Source organism: Apis mellifera, linkage group LG1 (assembly GCF_003254395.2).
Source record: "Apis mellifera strain DH4 linkage group LG1, Amel_HAv3.1, whole genome shotgun sequence".
NCBI classification, from domain to species: Eukaryota; Metazoa; Arthropoda; class Insecta; order Hymenoptera; family Apidae; genus Apis; species Apis mellifera.
In genome coordinates this window covers 15,925,658-15,939,586 of record NC_037638.1, presented here as the reverse complement: position 1 = coordinate 15,939,586, position 13,929 = coordinate 15,925,658, and the positions used below count along the sequence as shown (strand labels likewise).

At 42.2% G+C, this 13,929-nt stretch overlaps 1 protein-coding gene and 1 long non-coding RNA gene across 2 annotated transcripts in view; one reads left to right on the top strand and one right to left on the bottom strand.

Annotated features, from left to right (window-relative positions):
• LOC408586 (probable nuclear hormone receptor HR3) overlaps positions 1–10,303 on the bottom strand; it is a 112,733-nt gene extending 102,430 nt beyond the window's left edge. Inside the window, exon 1 of the mRNA XM_026445298.1 lies at positions 9,885–10,303. Within this exon, the coding sequence (XP_026301083.1) occupies positions 9,885–9,903 (19 nt within the window). The 5' untranslated portion in view covers positions 9,904–10,303. The remainder of the gene's footprint in view (positions 1–9,884) is intronic.
• The window catches only part of LOC113218581, a 90,059-nt gene that overhangs the window by 74,268 nt on the left and 1,862 nt on the right, over positions 1–13,929 (top strand). The gene's annotated exons all lie outside the window — the stretch shown is intronic.

Genomic DNA, 13,929 nt, shown 5'->3' with positions numbered 1-13,929 from the left:
TCATAAGTGGCAACGTTTGTTTCGTCACGTATGCGATGACTGGGTTCACGTGAAATCATCCAGCCCTTTCCAAACCCCTCTCCCTTTTTCTTTCTTTTTCTTTCCCTTCCACGCGATCGACACACGGTCCACGTGTGTTTCTATCTGCGGTCACTGCACCTTGCTGCACGTACCGCGGCCATTTACCGAAGGTCCACGTAACACGGCCACGCTTAATAATCTTTTCTCTCAAGTCAACTTTGTTGACGTAGATGGAGAAAAGGATAGGGAAGAGGCGGCAACCCGGGGAGATAGGTGGTCAGGGATCCCTTCCTCTGGGGTGTCTAAGCTTCTGACACGGTGATTAATCAAAATAAGCGTTCTCGAAGCGGGGTTTAAGCTCGTGTTATGTCACGTCACAACGCGGTTTCTCATTTATTCGATAATTATATATTCTATCTTGTTTAGAAAATGGAGCGTTGGATTATCCCTTGGTGGGGATGTTATCAATTAGTTAGATGGAGTTGGGTATAATTATAATGGAAGAATGGAATGGAAAAGGTAAATTAGTAAAATAAATTGTTGAATCGTAATGATGTAATTGAAGATGACGATATATTTCTTTAATTTTAAAAATTATACAATAATTGGCAATTGTAAAAATGTATTCTGCTTTGCGTTTAATAATTTTTTTAATATTCGTCATCCATCAAATTGTATACGGCACTTGCCTTTGGAATCTGTTTATTATAATGTACAATAATAATTTATGAAATCCTATAAATATAGATTTATACATTTTTATTTTCAAAATTGAAATTTAATCAATTCTCTTTTAAATAATTCACGAAAAAGTATTATCAATCTATTGAATAATTTTATCTCGTGCTCGTCACGTGATAAAAGATAAAAGATAATAAGTGTCAAGATTGAAAAAAATTGCATTATACATGGAACAAGCAATACGAATAATGAACGTCAATAAGAATGAAATTGGAGACAAAAAGATGCAACGTGAGCGTTCATAGATCATTCATCCTCTAATTAAATACCATGCCGATGCAAATACACGGTCGGAGCTTCGTGTTGATAACACGTGTTAATGGAACGTTTAGCTTATTGTTGATTCATGATACGGAAGTGCAATGTGCGGATGAAAAAGCTTAATTTGCACCTCCTTCTCATAGCCTTTTCTTCAAAAGAGAACGCTGACCTTTCTCTTCAGAGGTGTTACCTCATATTCTACGTATCGTGTTTATATTGCCCCATTAGAAAAAAAAAAAACGAAAAAATCGTCTCGAATTCCAACAGTTTTTATTTCGTAAAACAACGACGCGTTCAATCTGAATGCAAATTGAATAAAAAATTAAACAAAAAATCCATATTACACCGACGTGACACCCTTCCAAAATCCAAAACGATACACACGCCGATTCCTGATTCCCTCAATCTGAATGCAAATGGAATAAAAATTGAATAAAAGGGAACAAACATTCCTCCGTATCGATTTTCGACGCGACCTTTCTTCCATCCATCCTTCCCGAAATTGAATAAAAATAAAATATCCCTAAATTGTAATACAACGAGCATAACTCGTTGAATAAAATTAAAAGGAAAATAACAAGTTATTCCTATCTTAATTCCATCCCCCTTTCACTATTCATCGTTTAACTATCCTATTTAAAATCGAGCGACACTCGATAGCCCTCTTAACCCAATCGCCTCTCTTCACACCTACCCCACCTGCCTCAAATGCAACAATCCCATTGCCGCGTGTTGACTACCGGGTCGGTCGCAAGTCGAGCGTGTCGATCAGCCCCCTCCCCTCGCACGGAATACCAGAGGGCTGGAGGAAGGAGGAAGGAGGGATAAGAAGACGCGGGGAAGATAAAAAGGCGTGGAGGCCCTAGGAAGGCTCAAAGGTTCACGGCCGGGTGGTTGGTTTAAATCAGGCAAGGTAAGGTGGTTTGACGGGGAAGAGACATCACTCGCCACGTGGTGGCTCCGAGGGTCATTGTCCTGCGGTCGAGCTTTGTCGAGGTGAATCGAGCCAAGGGGACCAACGCGCTTCGTTCAAAAAAGTTCCCGCTGCTTTCGCCTCTCTTTCAACAGCTAGACGTTGCCCGTGGACATTCGCCTTTCTTGTCCCCTCGCATTGCCTCTTATAAACCAATCTGTTTTCGTGAATCTCGCGTCGATTATCACGGATCTCTGTCCCTCGCTTCGAGGAGGATGTTGGCTTAATGATATCCGTGTGCCTAACGTGTCGATTTGTCGTCGGCTAACATTTGATTTCCGACTTCGTGGAACGGGCCCTAGATTTTCTACCCGGGAACGTGACAAGTTTCGGGAATTTGCGGGCAAATTCCGTTTGATTTCGCTGATTCTTGTTGTGCAAGTGTTGGTTATATGTTGAATATAATTCATTTAATCATTAAATTTTATTAAGTAAGTTGATTCTTTTTTTAAAAAATTTATTCAAGATCGTTCAATGAGAGATTATGAAATATTATAATTATAAAATATTCCCCTTTTTTTCATTTAATTTTTTTAAAGAAAATTCAAATTGCAATCCTTATAAAAAGCTTCGTGCCAATTCAAATACCTCTTCGTAGCTCGACACGAGAATTAAAAAGAAGCGGAGGAGCACTCTCTCCTCCCTCGGATAACGCAATTATGATGACCGTTTCCAAAAACTCTAACGAACTCTAAGCTGCTCTACTCTGCTCTTGCTCTCTCGTAGAGCAATTCGAAGGGTTGGCCGGCGAATTCCTAGCCAATTACGGGCGGGCGTTGTCCGTGCGGATAGTGGAAGAACGGGCGTAGGGAAAAAGTCGACGTGACTGTAAATTTTTTTACGAGCAGCAACGAGAGATAGAGAGGGCCGTGGAGTTGGAGTTTCGGCCGTGGCGAGGACGGATAAGCCGAAGCCGAAGCCGAAGCCGAGCGAACGAGCGTGTAGCACCTGCGGTCGACGACCCTTGCGGTGCTATCGAATACCTGCCGACACGACGATCCGCTCGTTTGCTCGCTCGCGATCGCCTCGCTCTTTTGGTGGCCCGTCCGATACTTCGCCTCGTGAAGTTGATTAAACCGAGGAAGAAGGAGGAGGGAAGAGCAGAGGAGGAAGAAATAAGAGGATCGCGAGTAAATCGTGAAGATGGATTGAAGAACGGGCGAGAAGTGTCCGATAAGAACCGATTTTTGTTGGGTTCCTGATCCTCCATGGAAGTGGAGAGGAGGAGGGGAAGCAATCCGGTGGATTCGAACATGTTCAGTTTCTCGAAGTAGGTAATGGATGAATAATGAAGGTAAAGGTGGAAGAAGAAAATAATTGAAGGAAGAGAGAGAATGATAATGTAATATTTTTGTGAAGTGTTCTTTTATGTAAATTTAAATAATCTATTTATAGAGATTGAATAGATAGGAAGTATTGAAGAGTTAGTTTTGATTCAGTTATGTAATTTCAGAGTTTAGAAAATAGTTTTTAAACTTATCTATTGAATTGGAAGATTAATCTCACTGTCTTCGAATAATAAGACATTTAATTAAACCGAGTTATAGTGAGATTCAATGGATATAAAGATTTTTTTTAGAAAAAATAAATAAATAAATAAAACTTATCCTCTCATAAATTAATAAAAATTGTTACTAATAAAGTTTTTTTTCAGATTATTACCAATTCAATGATTGATGATTAAATTGGAATGTAATTATTTTTCAAATGAATGCATTTCCAGCTCGATCATCGCGACGATGACTCTAGGACGAGATTAAAGATCTACAGTTTGAAATATTCTTCGAAATCTCGTGCGTAAGCGCGTAAGCAGATCCGGTGAAATCGGATTTGTTCTCGATTACGCGCGTTACCTCGTTGATGCGCAATTAAGTTGCATCAATTTTGAATTAGAAAACGTTACAGCATCCGGCAATTCCTATTCACCGATATTTCTCCATCATTTCCAAAGCGCGTACGCGCGCGAAAAAAGGGAGAAGAAGAGGAAGAAGAAGAAAAAGAAGAAGAAGAAGAAGAAAAAAGGAAAAGAAAAACACCCGCCCCACAAATTTTTCTTTTCGCTCGCTCGACGATCGACGAGGTGTGAAATTCAATAACCCGAAATGTCATTACAGACCAGAAGAGAGAGATTTAAGAATGCACCTGGTAAAAACTTCCCGAGGCGGTGTAGTACAAGTTGTGCGCGTTTGGCAAGCTGACACGACTGGATTCAAATTTACGAGCAAGCCACGAGCCAAGATTTTCGCGCCGTCCAGGGAATTTGCTTATATCCGTCCGTCCCTGTGATTGCGAATCATATTTGCATCGAAGGAAAATTTGCCTCGCCGCTTCGCCAATAATTTTATTAACCGAGGTGTTTACTCTAGGAACGGCAAATAAATCCTGGAGAACATCGAGCGTACGTGTGTTGCCAACGCGCATATATGTATATATATATATACATATGACCCGGTTCAATGAACTCCCACTCGATCTTCTCTCCAGAGAGATTCGAGAAGTTGAATTAATACCGAGCGAAAACCTTGAAAACGCGGTTTCTACCCTTCGTAGGTGAGCCACGATTATCAAGATTAAATTGCACACACGTAACAGAGCCTCCCGCATAGTTAAAACGGAGATGATTTAAGGCTATTGAACGAAGGCATTCGAGCACTTCGAACTACGAGAGAGAGAAAAAGAGAGAGAGATGAATTATTTCGACGGTGGAAAGAGGATAATTGTCGGGACAATAATCGAATCCAAGCGTGGATACGTCGCGGAATTGGGAAGAATAATCTTTTAGCATTCTGTGTGGCGATCTACGTGGAGCGATCTCAACTTCAACTACTCAACGTTGGCCGTCGCATGTTTAGATCGTTGAACTTGTTGCGTTAGACCTTTCCCTTGCTCAGGTTCAAAAACCCGCGTTTTAATCTCCCGAGTAAGCGGATTATTTTTGTCAGGTGAATCACGATGATGGTACGACGATTTCACGACAAAACGCAATACTTGGAGGAGGGGGGAAGAAGAAAAAGATGGAAACGCGTAATATTTGCTCCCATTCTTTCCAGTGTTTATAACTTGGAATGTGTCTAAGCTTCTGCTTGTGGAGGATAAAAATTGCCAGGTAATTAATTAATTATCATCGAAATTTATAAAAATCTTAAATGTAATCCAGTATACTTAATCTTTACAATCTACAATATTTCCAAATCGTGTTTGAATTAACCAGAAAAGTCTCAAAAGGGTCAAAAGTGAATGGAGGCAAACTTCGACAAAAGAAATCACCATTTCCTCAACGAAAAAACAATAATTTCATCTAAATACGAGAGGAATCGAGGTGAAAAAAAAAAGAAAAGAGAGAAAAGAGAAAAAGGATCGAGAAAACGAACGTTTAGCATCGATCGAGCTAGGTTAGATCGTTGAACCTAAAACCCGACCTTCCTCCCCTCCTCCCCCCTCTCCATCTCTTGCCTAACCGAATCGATATTCAAGGAGAACCTTGAAAAAGACCCTACCACTACCTTCACTCGGTCGGCTCTGCATCGAGAGAGAGACTCCTAAGAGACCTAGAAGTGTCGGAAGAGGCATGGTCCACGGCCAGGAAGAAACGGTGGGGAGTGTAGATTGTAGGGGGAGTAGGAAGAGAACAGAGGGGGAGTAGTAAGAAACAGCTGGTGGGTTGAACGAGCCTCGAGTTCAATGACTGGAGAACGAAGGAGCAAGCCGGGTTTCGAGTTAGGTAGGTAGGTAGGTAGGTAGGTAGATAGGTAGGCAAGCGGAGAGACACGTTTACCTGCGTAGACGCACACGTTCGCCGCGGATGCGGGGGTATGCGTGTTAAAAAAAATGATCGTTCCCATGAGTCACGTGTGTTGTTATACATATATGTGCATAGGTATCAATTTTTGCTCGAATAACAAGTTTGGAAGATTTTTTTTTTTGGAAATTATTCTTTCTCTCGAATATTTAATATTTAAATTAATCAATTTATGCAATTTATCACAATTGCTCAATCTCGCGTATTTTTATTAATATTAATAAAACGTTTGAAACATTTTGTAAAATAATTTAAATATACGATCTATCTTCGTTGGAAATAGATTATATTTTGTTATGTCTGTAATAATTGCTAATTAATGTGTAAGTGTATAAATGTGTAAGTAAAATAGAAATATCAAGTATATCTTTGTACATAGATCAAAGTCACGTCCAAAGCATTGATTCTTTCGGAATCCGCTGTGACTCATGATTTCCATGATTGGGCTCATCGCGTGGATCGTTTTACGCTGACACGAAACCGAAATTACCGTTGAGCTCGCGTTTTGCATCGAGCCGTGGAACGAGCTCGCGTCAGCAAGCCTCAGATCTTTGTCTCCTCGCCGTGGAATGTCCCCGCGCGAGAACTCTTTGAGACGTCTTTGTTTTCACGACCGAGATTTTACATCGAGATATTAAACCTCTCTCGAACACGAATGTGATATTTCTGAGACGATAATTGGGAGAAAGAATTAGCATTAGAGAGATAGATTTGAATCGATTAAAGAATCAGGATATTCCTTATTCCTCGGTTAAAATAAAATTTAGAAATTGAATCGATAAGTGAACGTTTCGAATGAATTTTAAACGTGCATATACAGTTATTAATGTAAAAGATTGAAGAAGAGTTCGAGTGGGGAGTTGAGGAAAAAATGCTGAGTCGAAGTACCGTGACAATTTCGTCACCCACGTCGATGACACTATTGTATGCGTGATTACGCAGAGGAGGATGGGGACAGTTAAAATTCGATGTGAGACATTTACGAACGATCGCGCATGAGGCCTTCCATAACGGTACCTTGGAACGTAATTTTGGGCAGAGTCGCCCAACGACTTATACAACCTCGGTTCATTGCCTACTATCTGCCTTCCTGTTCCTTCACAATCGATTTCTTTTTTTTCTTCTTCTTCTTTTTGGCCAAGTCGCCAAGCTTATTTGCATGAGAACAACATATAGCTAAATTCCTGCAACTGTTTCTAAATCTCTGTTAACAACAAGAGATTGTCGAAGATTCAATAAATATATAACGTTGTAAGATATGTCTCACGATGAAGAAGGAAAGCAAGTTAACAATAATTGGAAATCAACAACGTAACGATAGAATTCTTCCTCTGGGATTGATACATCTCATGATGAAGAAGGAAAATAAGTTAACAATAATTGGAAATCAACAACGTAACGACAGAATTCTTCTTGATTCTGGGATTGAGAACTCGGATTACGGAATTCCAGCCGACCTACCTGCACGGCGATGTAACTCACGTCTACGTAAATGAGTTCGTTCACGTTCGAGGCGAACCGCCTAGCCATCGACGTGTGTATCCAGCGTACGTGAATACCATTGATGGTCCCAAAGTCAAGAGCCACGGGAGGCTCGCTCACGTATCTTGCGTAATATCTTACGAGAATTCATAAACCCGTATTCCACGTAACAGAGCTTCCACGTGATGTATAGACCCATCACGTGCAAGCATACCTTCGTATCTCGAGGAAAATTTCTATCGTTAACCGTACCGTTGAATACATTGACCACCAAGATATCTTATATAAGCGAAATGAATGATTTCTTGTGCCTCCTCTTGCGCACCATCTTTACATCGATTAAATTCTGGGAAAGCAAATGAAAGGAATCAATAACGCGAAAGGATTAACACTCGTTTCGAGCAAACGATCAGGCGAGCGCAGCACGATTTATCCTCCTTCTTATCTGAGATGCACACGTACACACGTAAACAGCGGGAAACGGCGGTAAGACGAGCAATATCATCGAGGTACCAGCAGTTCGTCAGGTCCGCGTTTATGTAAATGACGGGGCGGGCGGGCGAGGAGGCGCTTTAGTCACCGGAATCCGGACTTGGCCGGTCGTGGCATCGCGGGTACCACGAAAAGAGTACCTGGTGGCCCGTGAGAGAGAGCGCGTACACACGTAGAGGAGGCGTGTACACCGTGGTGGCCGGTGTGCGTGAACCGGGCTCGCGTGTTAAGCCCCCGTACGTGTACACCGCCGTGGGTTCGACGACCTTAGCTTTTGTTCGTGTCCCAAGTGGCGAGCCTCGTCGACGCTTAGCTCGAAAAAACGACAGTGGGCGCCGGCCCTCGTCACAAACTAAAATCCACTCCCGGCCGTGGCCGGAGTTAGGTAATCGATCGCAACGCCCTTACGTTTACCAAGGTCTTTGCCACCTGTCACAGGAAGAGTATCTCGCTTTCTTACCTGCTTTCCTCCCTCCCTTCTTCTTTCTCTTTCCCTTTCTCCCTCGCCTCTTCCCTTCTCACTCTTAATCCCCTACCATCACACCCACGTCCTCTCTTTTCCTCCATTTCCCGGGAGAGACGTTTTCTCACTCTCTTCTTCTGTCTTTGCCCCTCGTTCGGATCGAAAGGCGGAATCTCGAGAGGAGAGGAAGGATTTTAAAAAGTCATACTTGGTTCCTTCGTGCACTTCCTTCGAGCGTAGGATCGATCGGTAGGGTCGATGATCTCGCGGTTACGCGTTCACGAAGGTCGTTGAATAATTCGTCGAGCATGCGGAGATCGATTTAATTTTTTCGAACGAGCTCGACTTCGACTTCCCTTGCTTCAGTTCACCTCCTTCCTTATCCTTCGCGGGGAAAGAAATTACGGGATGCAAAGTCTCGAGGTGGCGAGACGCGTGATCTCTGGAAAATTGCAACTTTCGATTTCCCTTGGCTCCTTCCTTCCTTCCTTTCTTCTCCCTTTTTCGTGATTCTGAGAGAGTTCTGTCTGCGTGATCTCGTGGAAAGCGTTTAATCCCTGGTTAAAAAGTTTATCGAAGAGCGAGAAGAGGAAGAAATTGACGCGAGGGAAATCGATAAAATGATCGATCAAGTTTTAAATTAGAATTGCACGAGTGAATTGGAAAAGAAGATTTGGAAAAGGATCTGGTCTCGAGTCTAGGAACCAGAAGCGTGCCTCGCTGACTGACTCGCGTTCCTTGTCAGTGTGTTACTGACCTCGAGTGACCCTGCTATCGCGACCGTAACTCCGCGTACTGTTAGCTTCCACAAATATATGTATTTATTTCTCTGGTAGGTCAATACTTGGCGCAGGTTTTTTAACTTTGTCCGGTTAAAAAATGCCATTTTTTATTTACAATTTTAATCGAACGGATCGAACCATATTTTTCGAGAAATTATTCAAACGTTACGAATATTAATTACTTATTTTATTCCAACTCGTTGTGATATCGCTGTAATGTCACAGTATCGAAACGTTTTAAAGATAAAAAAGATTAAATATTTCTCTTTCTTTTTCTTTTTCTTTTTTTTCTTCGAGAGAGTGTAATTTATTTAAAAATATTCGATAATTAAACGAATTTGTGATTTAATTGCGCGTATAATTGATTATAAGTATGCAGATCCGTTTAAAAAACAGGTAAGAGAATTGAATTCCCGTTTAATCGTCAGTGTGTTACTGACCTCGAGTGACCCTGCCATCGTGGCCACAACACCGCGTACTGTTACCCCGTGCAAATGTATTTGCTACTCGAGCCGCGTGACGAACATTTCGATCTAAACTGTGCGGAATAAAGATCGATCGTTCTTTTTTTAGACCTACCATTCGCCGAATTCGAAAGATCAAAATTCCGTCCAACGTGTCGCGATATATCACATACCATTTCGATAAGAAATCGAAGAGAAGAAGCACACGATGCAACAAAACTCCATTTATCCGAACAATTCATGTATAATAAAGATTCGACGATCCATTCCTCCAAATATAATTTCTTCGATCAGAAATTTCGTCGTATTTCAAGGATTCAACGAACGATAAAATTTTCGGATAAATGGAGTTTCGTGGAGATGGAGAATTGATTCGAAAAATAAAATTGGCATTTGCGAAGCTCACCTCTTATGGTGCTAGGCATCTTGGTCCGAGATCACATATCCTGATATCCAAAACGATATACCTCCGATTCACACGTTTCGTTTCGTTTCTCTCCCACTATTTTTGCACTGATCCGATCAATCACAATCTCGAAACCTCGTGTTTCTCTGTTTTCGAATTCACTGAATCGCACCCCTACACCTTTTTCACCGCGACACGTCGTCCACGGTAGTCGGCTACTGTCAAACGACGCGCTTCCAACGCATCACGACGCCAGGCGTCGTCGTTTTCGCACATCCGCGATAATCGCAAGTGTCAAGCACGTTCACTACAAATCCCTGTCCATCGATCGCCGATCTCAATGTTTCCTCTTACATTCATGCGTACAATTTTCTTCTTCTTTCTTCCTTTCTTTCTTTTCCTTTTTGACAACGATATTTTGAACGAGATCTCGCGAGAAATGTGTTTCACTCAGGAGAAAAGAAGCAGTCTGAGAAGAGATCGATATTAATCCTAATACCTGTTTCCAATCACTTTGTTTCAATATCCTTGCACTGATTGTACTCTCCAAGAAAAATGAATCACCTTTCGTTATCGATCAAAAAAAAAATAGTATCACGATTCGTGAGAAAAGAAATCCGTCGTCGCCCCTAGCAGATGTTAGACCGGTCACCGAGCTGATCATCCACAACAATGGCGGCTTGGTACCAAAAACTTGCTGTTACTTGCGTTGATCACAGTATCACGAACGAACGTAGAGAACCGACGAATCCGGACGAGCCAGATCACGTTTATCCAGACAGGATCGGCTCTGTTATCACGCAGAAACGATGAAGAACCAATTCCCTCGTCAGATCCTATTCCAATTAATCAATCGAAACCAGGTACCACTTGAAGAAACAATATTCGAACGTAACTTCCTCTATATTCTTCCTTCTACACTTGATGGCTCCTTCTCTTGACAAGCGGATGATAATTATTAATCCAAGACGGAAACAGAAACAGAAACGGAACTAATAACGGTAATTTGGGAAAATTTTCGGTTCCTTGGAGCTCGCGAAAGGCCGTGTCCCGCTTTGTCCTCTACCTGTGAACCAAGGTTCGGCGGTGGTCCGGTGGTGGTAGCCGGTGAGTGACTCTACCGTGGCGCGGAGATCCACAGGTGCTCGCACGGTGCCTCGTACCCTTACCACTACCACCAACCCCCTCCCCTCTATCGTGGCGACTCTTCCGCCTCCACCACCTTCTCTCTCCCGTACCCCTACCAAGTGCCTGCTGTACTTCACCGCGACGGAACCTCTTCTTCTTCGCGTAGTGGTATCGTCGCCTCTCTTCATCCCCCCCTCGCCGCGGGAGGAGAGCCGGAGGAAGAAGAGTGTGTGTACGTGTGTTCTTCTTCCTTTTCTTCGGCCATCACTTTTTCTTCCTTCTCCTCTTCTTCTTCCTCTGCCCGACAACCGGCGCTCGCCTTCCTTCTTCGCCTTCTTTCGTCCGGTTTTTACCTTATCCTCCGAGAGCACCGATCACTCGTTCTCTGTTCCCTCACGGTGGGCACAGCTTTCTTCCTCCGCGAGACGGCCTCGTCACTCGGCTGCACCGTTCACCGTTATTCGTACGGCACCCTCTTCGCATTCCTCCCCTTCTCTTCTTCTCCTCGTTCGTTCGTTCTTCTCCTCGCGTCGATTATCCCTGCGATCCCTCGTCCCCGGAATGAAAAGGAAACGCGTCTCCGTGATTCGCCGTTCAGATACCGATACTCTTTCCTTCTTTCTTTCTTGATAATTTTGGGGAATATCAAGATACAAGGGATCGATACAAGGAATATTCGATTCCACGATTATTATTAATTTATGATGCAGGTGCCGCTCGTTTTCGGTTCAGAGGTGGACTGTTAACTCCGTTGCCCGGTTAATTAAGCGGAGTTTAATGATTCCGCGGGAGAATTAAAATTCAAACGCCTAGCCACGATGGATTTTTCGAGTGAACGCCTCGTTGGTAGTACAGTTATTGCAAAACGAGTATATATACGATTCTTAAAGAAGGCCACAAGTTGATTAATCCACTAATTCCTAGCGTGCATCGCCCCCTCTAATGAATTGTTCGCGTAATGCCAATTAGCCGCGTGAGGAATCTTAGCGGTATCAAAATCATGCACTGCGAAAAAGATGGAACGAGACACGCAGATTTTAATCTAAATAAGACTCGGCTGCTTGCTACCGTGCATGCCGTATTATAGAACGTAAGTACACTCGTCGCTTTTTTCTTCTTTCCTCGTCTCGTGTGTGTGTGTGTGCTCCACGGTTTTTTTGTTTTTCGCATCTATTTTGTTAATCTTCGTGGCTCAAGATGCGATTTCCTCTCAAAAGTGATTTGTTTCTTTTTTTTTTAGAAAGAAAAATTCTGTTGGATCGTTATATTTGTAACAATAAGCTACGTTTGAAATAATTTTCCTTCGATCTGTCAATTTAAAATGAATTTTATTCTATGGAATTATCAATTGTCTAGAAGCTTTTTTTTTAATACCAAACAAAAATAAATAAAAGTATGTAAAAGGTAGAATCTATTTATTAAAAGTTATTCAAATTTCTTTTAATTATCGATTCATTAATCTTAATTCAATAATAATAATAATTCACCAATAAATAAATAAATAAATATTTAAATCCAAGCTTTTATTTCTTTTCTTTTTTTACAAATAAAATCAGCAAGAATAAATAAAAGATAAAAAACTGCATTCCACGTAGAACTTCATTCTACGAGATAATATCCCTCTAACCCATCATCGATTCAATCACCAATCAAGTTATCAAGACATCTCTCAATCGTTGAAAGGGATATATCCCGATATCCCGGAAGCGAGTCACTATATCCCGGAAGTTAGCATTAATATCGGTGCAATATATACGATGCACACAACACACACACACGCACACGCACATGCACGCACACATCGGCGAATCGAAGGTTCACCGCATTGTTAAAACTTCGAATTCGATCGAATCGACAACCATGTGGAAAGATATTTAACAAATCCGCAGATTTGCAATAATCCAAAGAGTCGAGGAATCGCTGAGGCCAAGCCTGACTGCCTGCCGGCCGAACGTGAATATTCCAATGGTCATTGACCTCGGGCCGGTCTTTGGCGCCGAACCCAAGGCTAGCCTGGCTCTCGTAAAGTGGGAGAGCTACAGGTATTTAGTTATAGAAGCGTGGTGCTCAGCAATTTTTGGCAAAATCGCGACCGGATAGAAGACCGAACGGAATCGCGATTAACGGAAGGAGGGAAAGGGAGGGGAAGGAGAATCGCCGCGTCCGATTCTCGCGCCCTCTGTTCGCGAGGAAAAGAAAGAAAAAAAAAAAAGAGATGTCAAGCGTCGAGAAAATCAATTGGACACGATTGATCACGTTGCACGACATACCCTGGTTCCATTGGAGATTCTATAACGGCGGTGACCGTTAGGTATTCGTTGAAAGTCGTTTTTCTTTCTTTTGGAAATTTATCGCTCGCGACGGAAACGTATAATTAGAAACCGAACGTATCGACCAGTCATCATCATCGTCGTCTCTCTCTCTCTCTCTCTCTCTCTGGCTTTTATGGATTTTAACGCGCGAAACGTGAAATCTCGTCTCTGAAATATCTTTCTTTATTTCGCACGAGGCGTAAATTTGTAAAAAAAATTTATATTACGATTGAAATACCGTGATGACACCTCGATTTCTATATCTGGATCCAGGTAAAGGTTAGGCTATAAAGATTTTCATACAGTTTATTTATTATATAGAGGTTGGAAACTTTTTGTTCCAATAGTTGTCGCCGTTTATCACTTATCGCAAGATACACACACACATGCATCCACGATCTTCGATCTTGGTTACGATAAACTCGCTACCGTCGACGATATTACAGGAAACAAGCCGGAAGCTACGATCGATCGTAACTCTGCTCAACCTCGTTAGAACGGCCTGGCGACACGCTACTGTCCCATTCCTCCGGTTCCAAAAAATCGCTTCGATCGCCACGATCTATCTTTTCTCCTCTCCTTCGTTCAAAATAAATCGGTGTTAA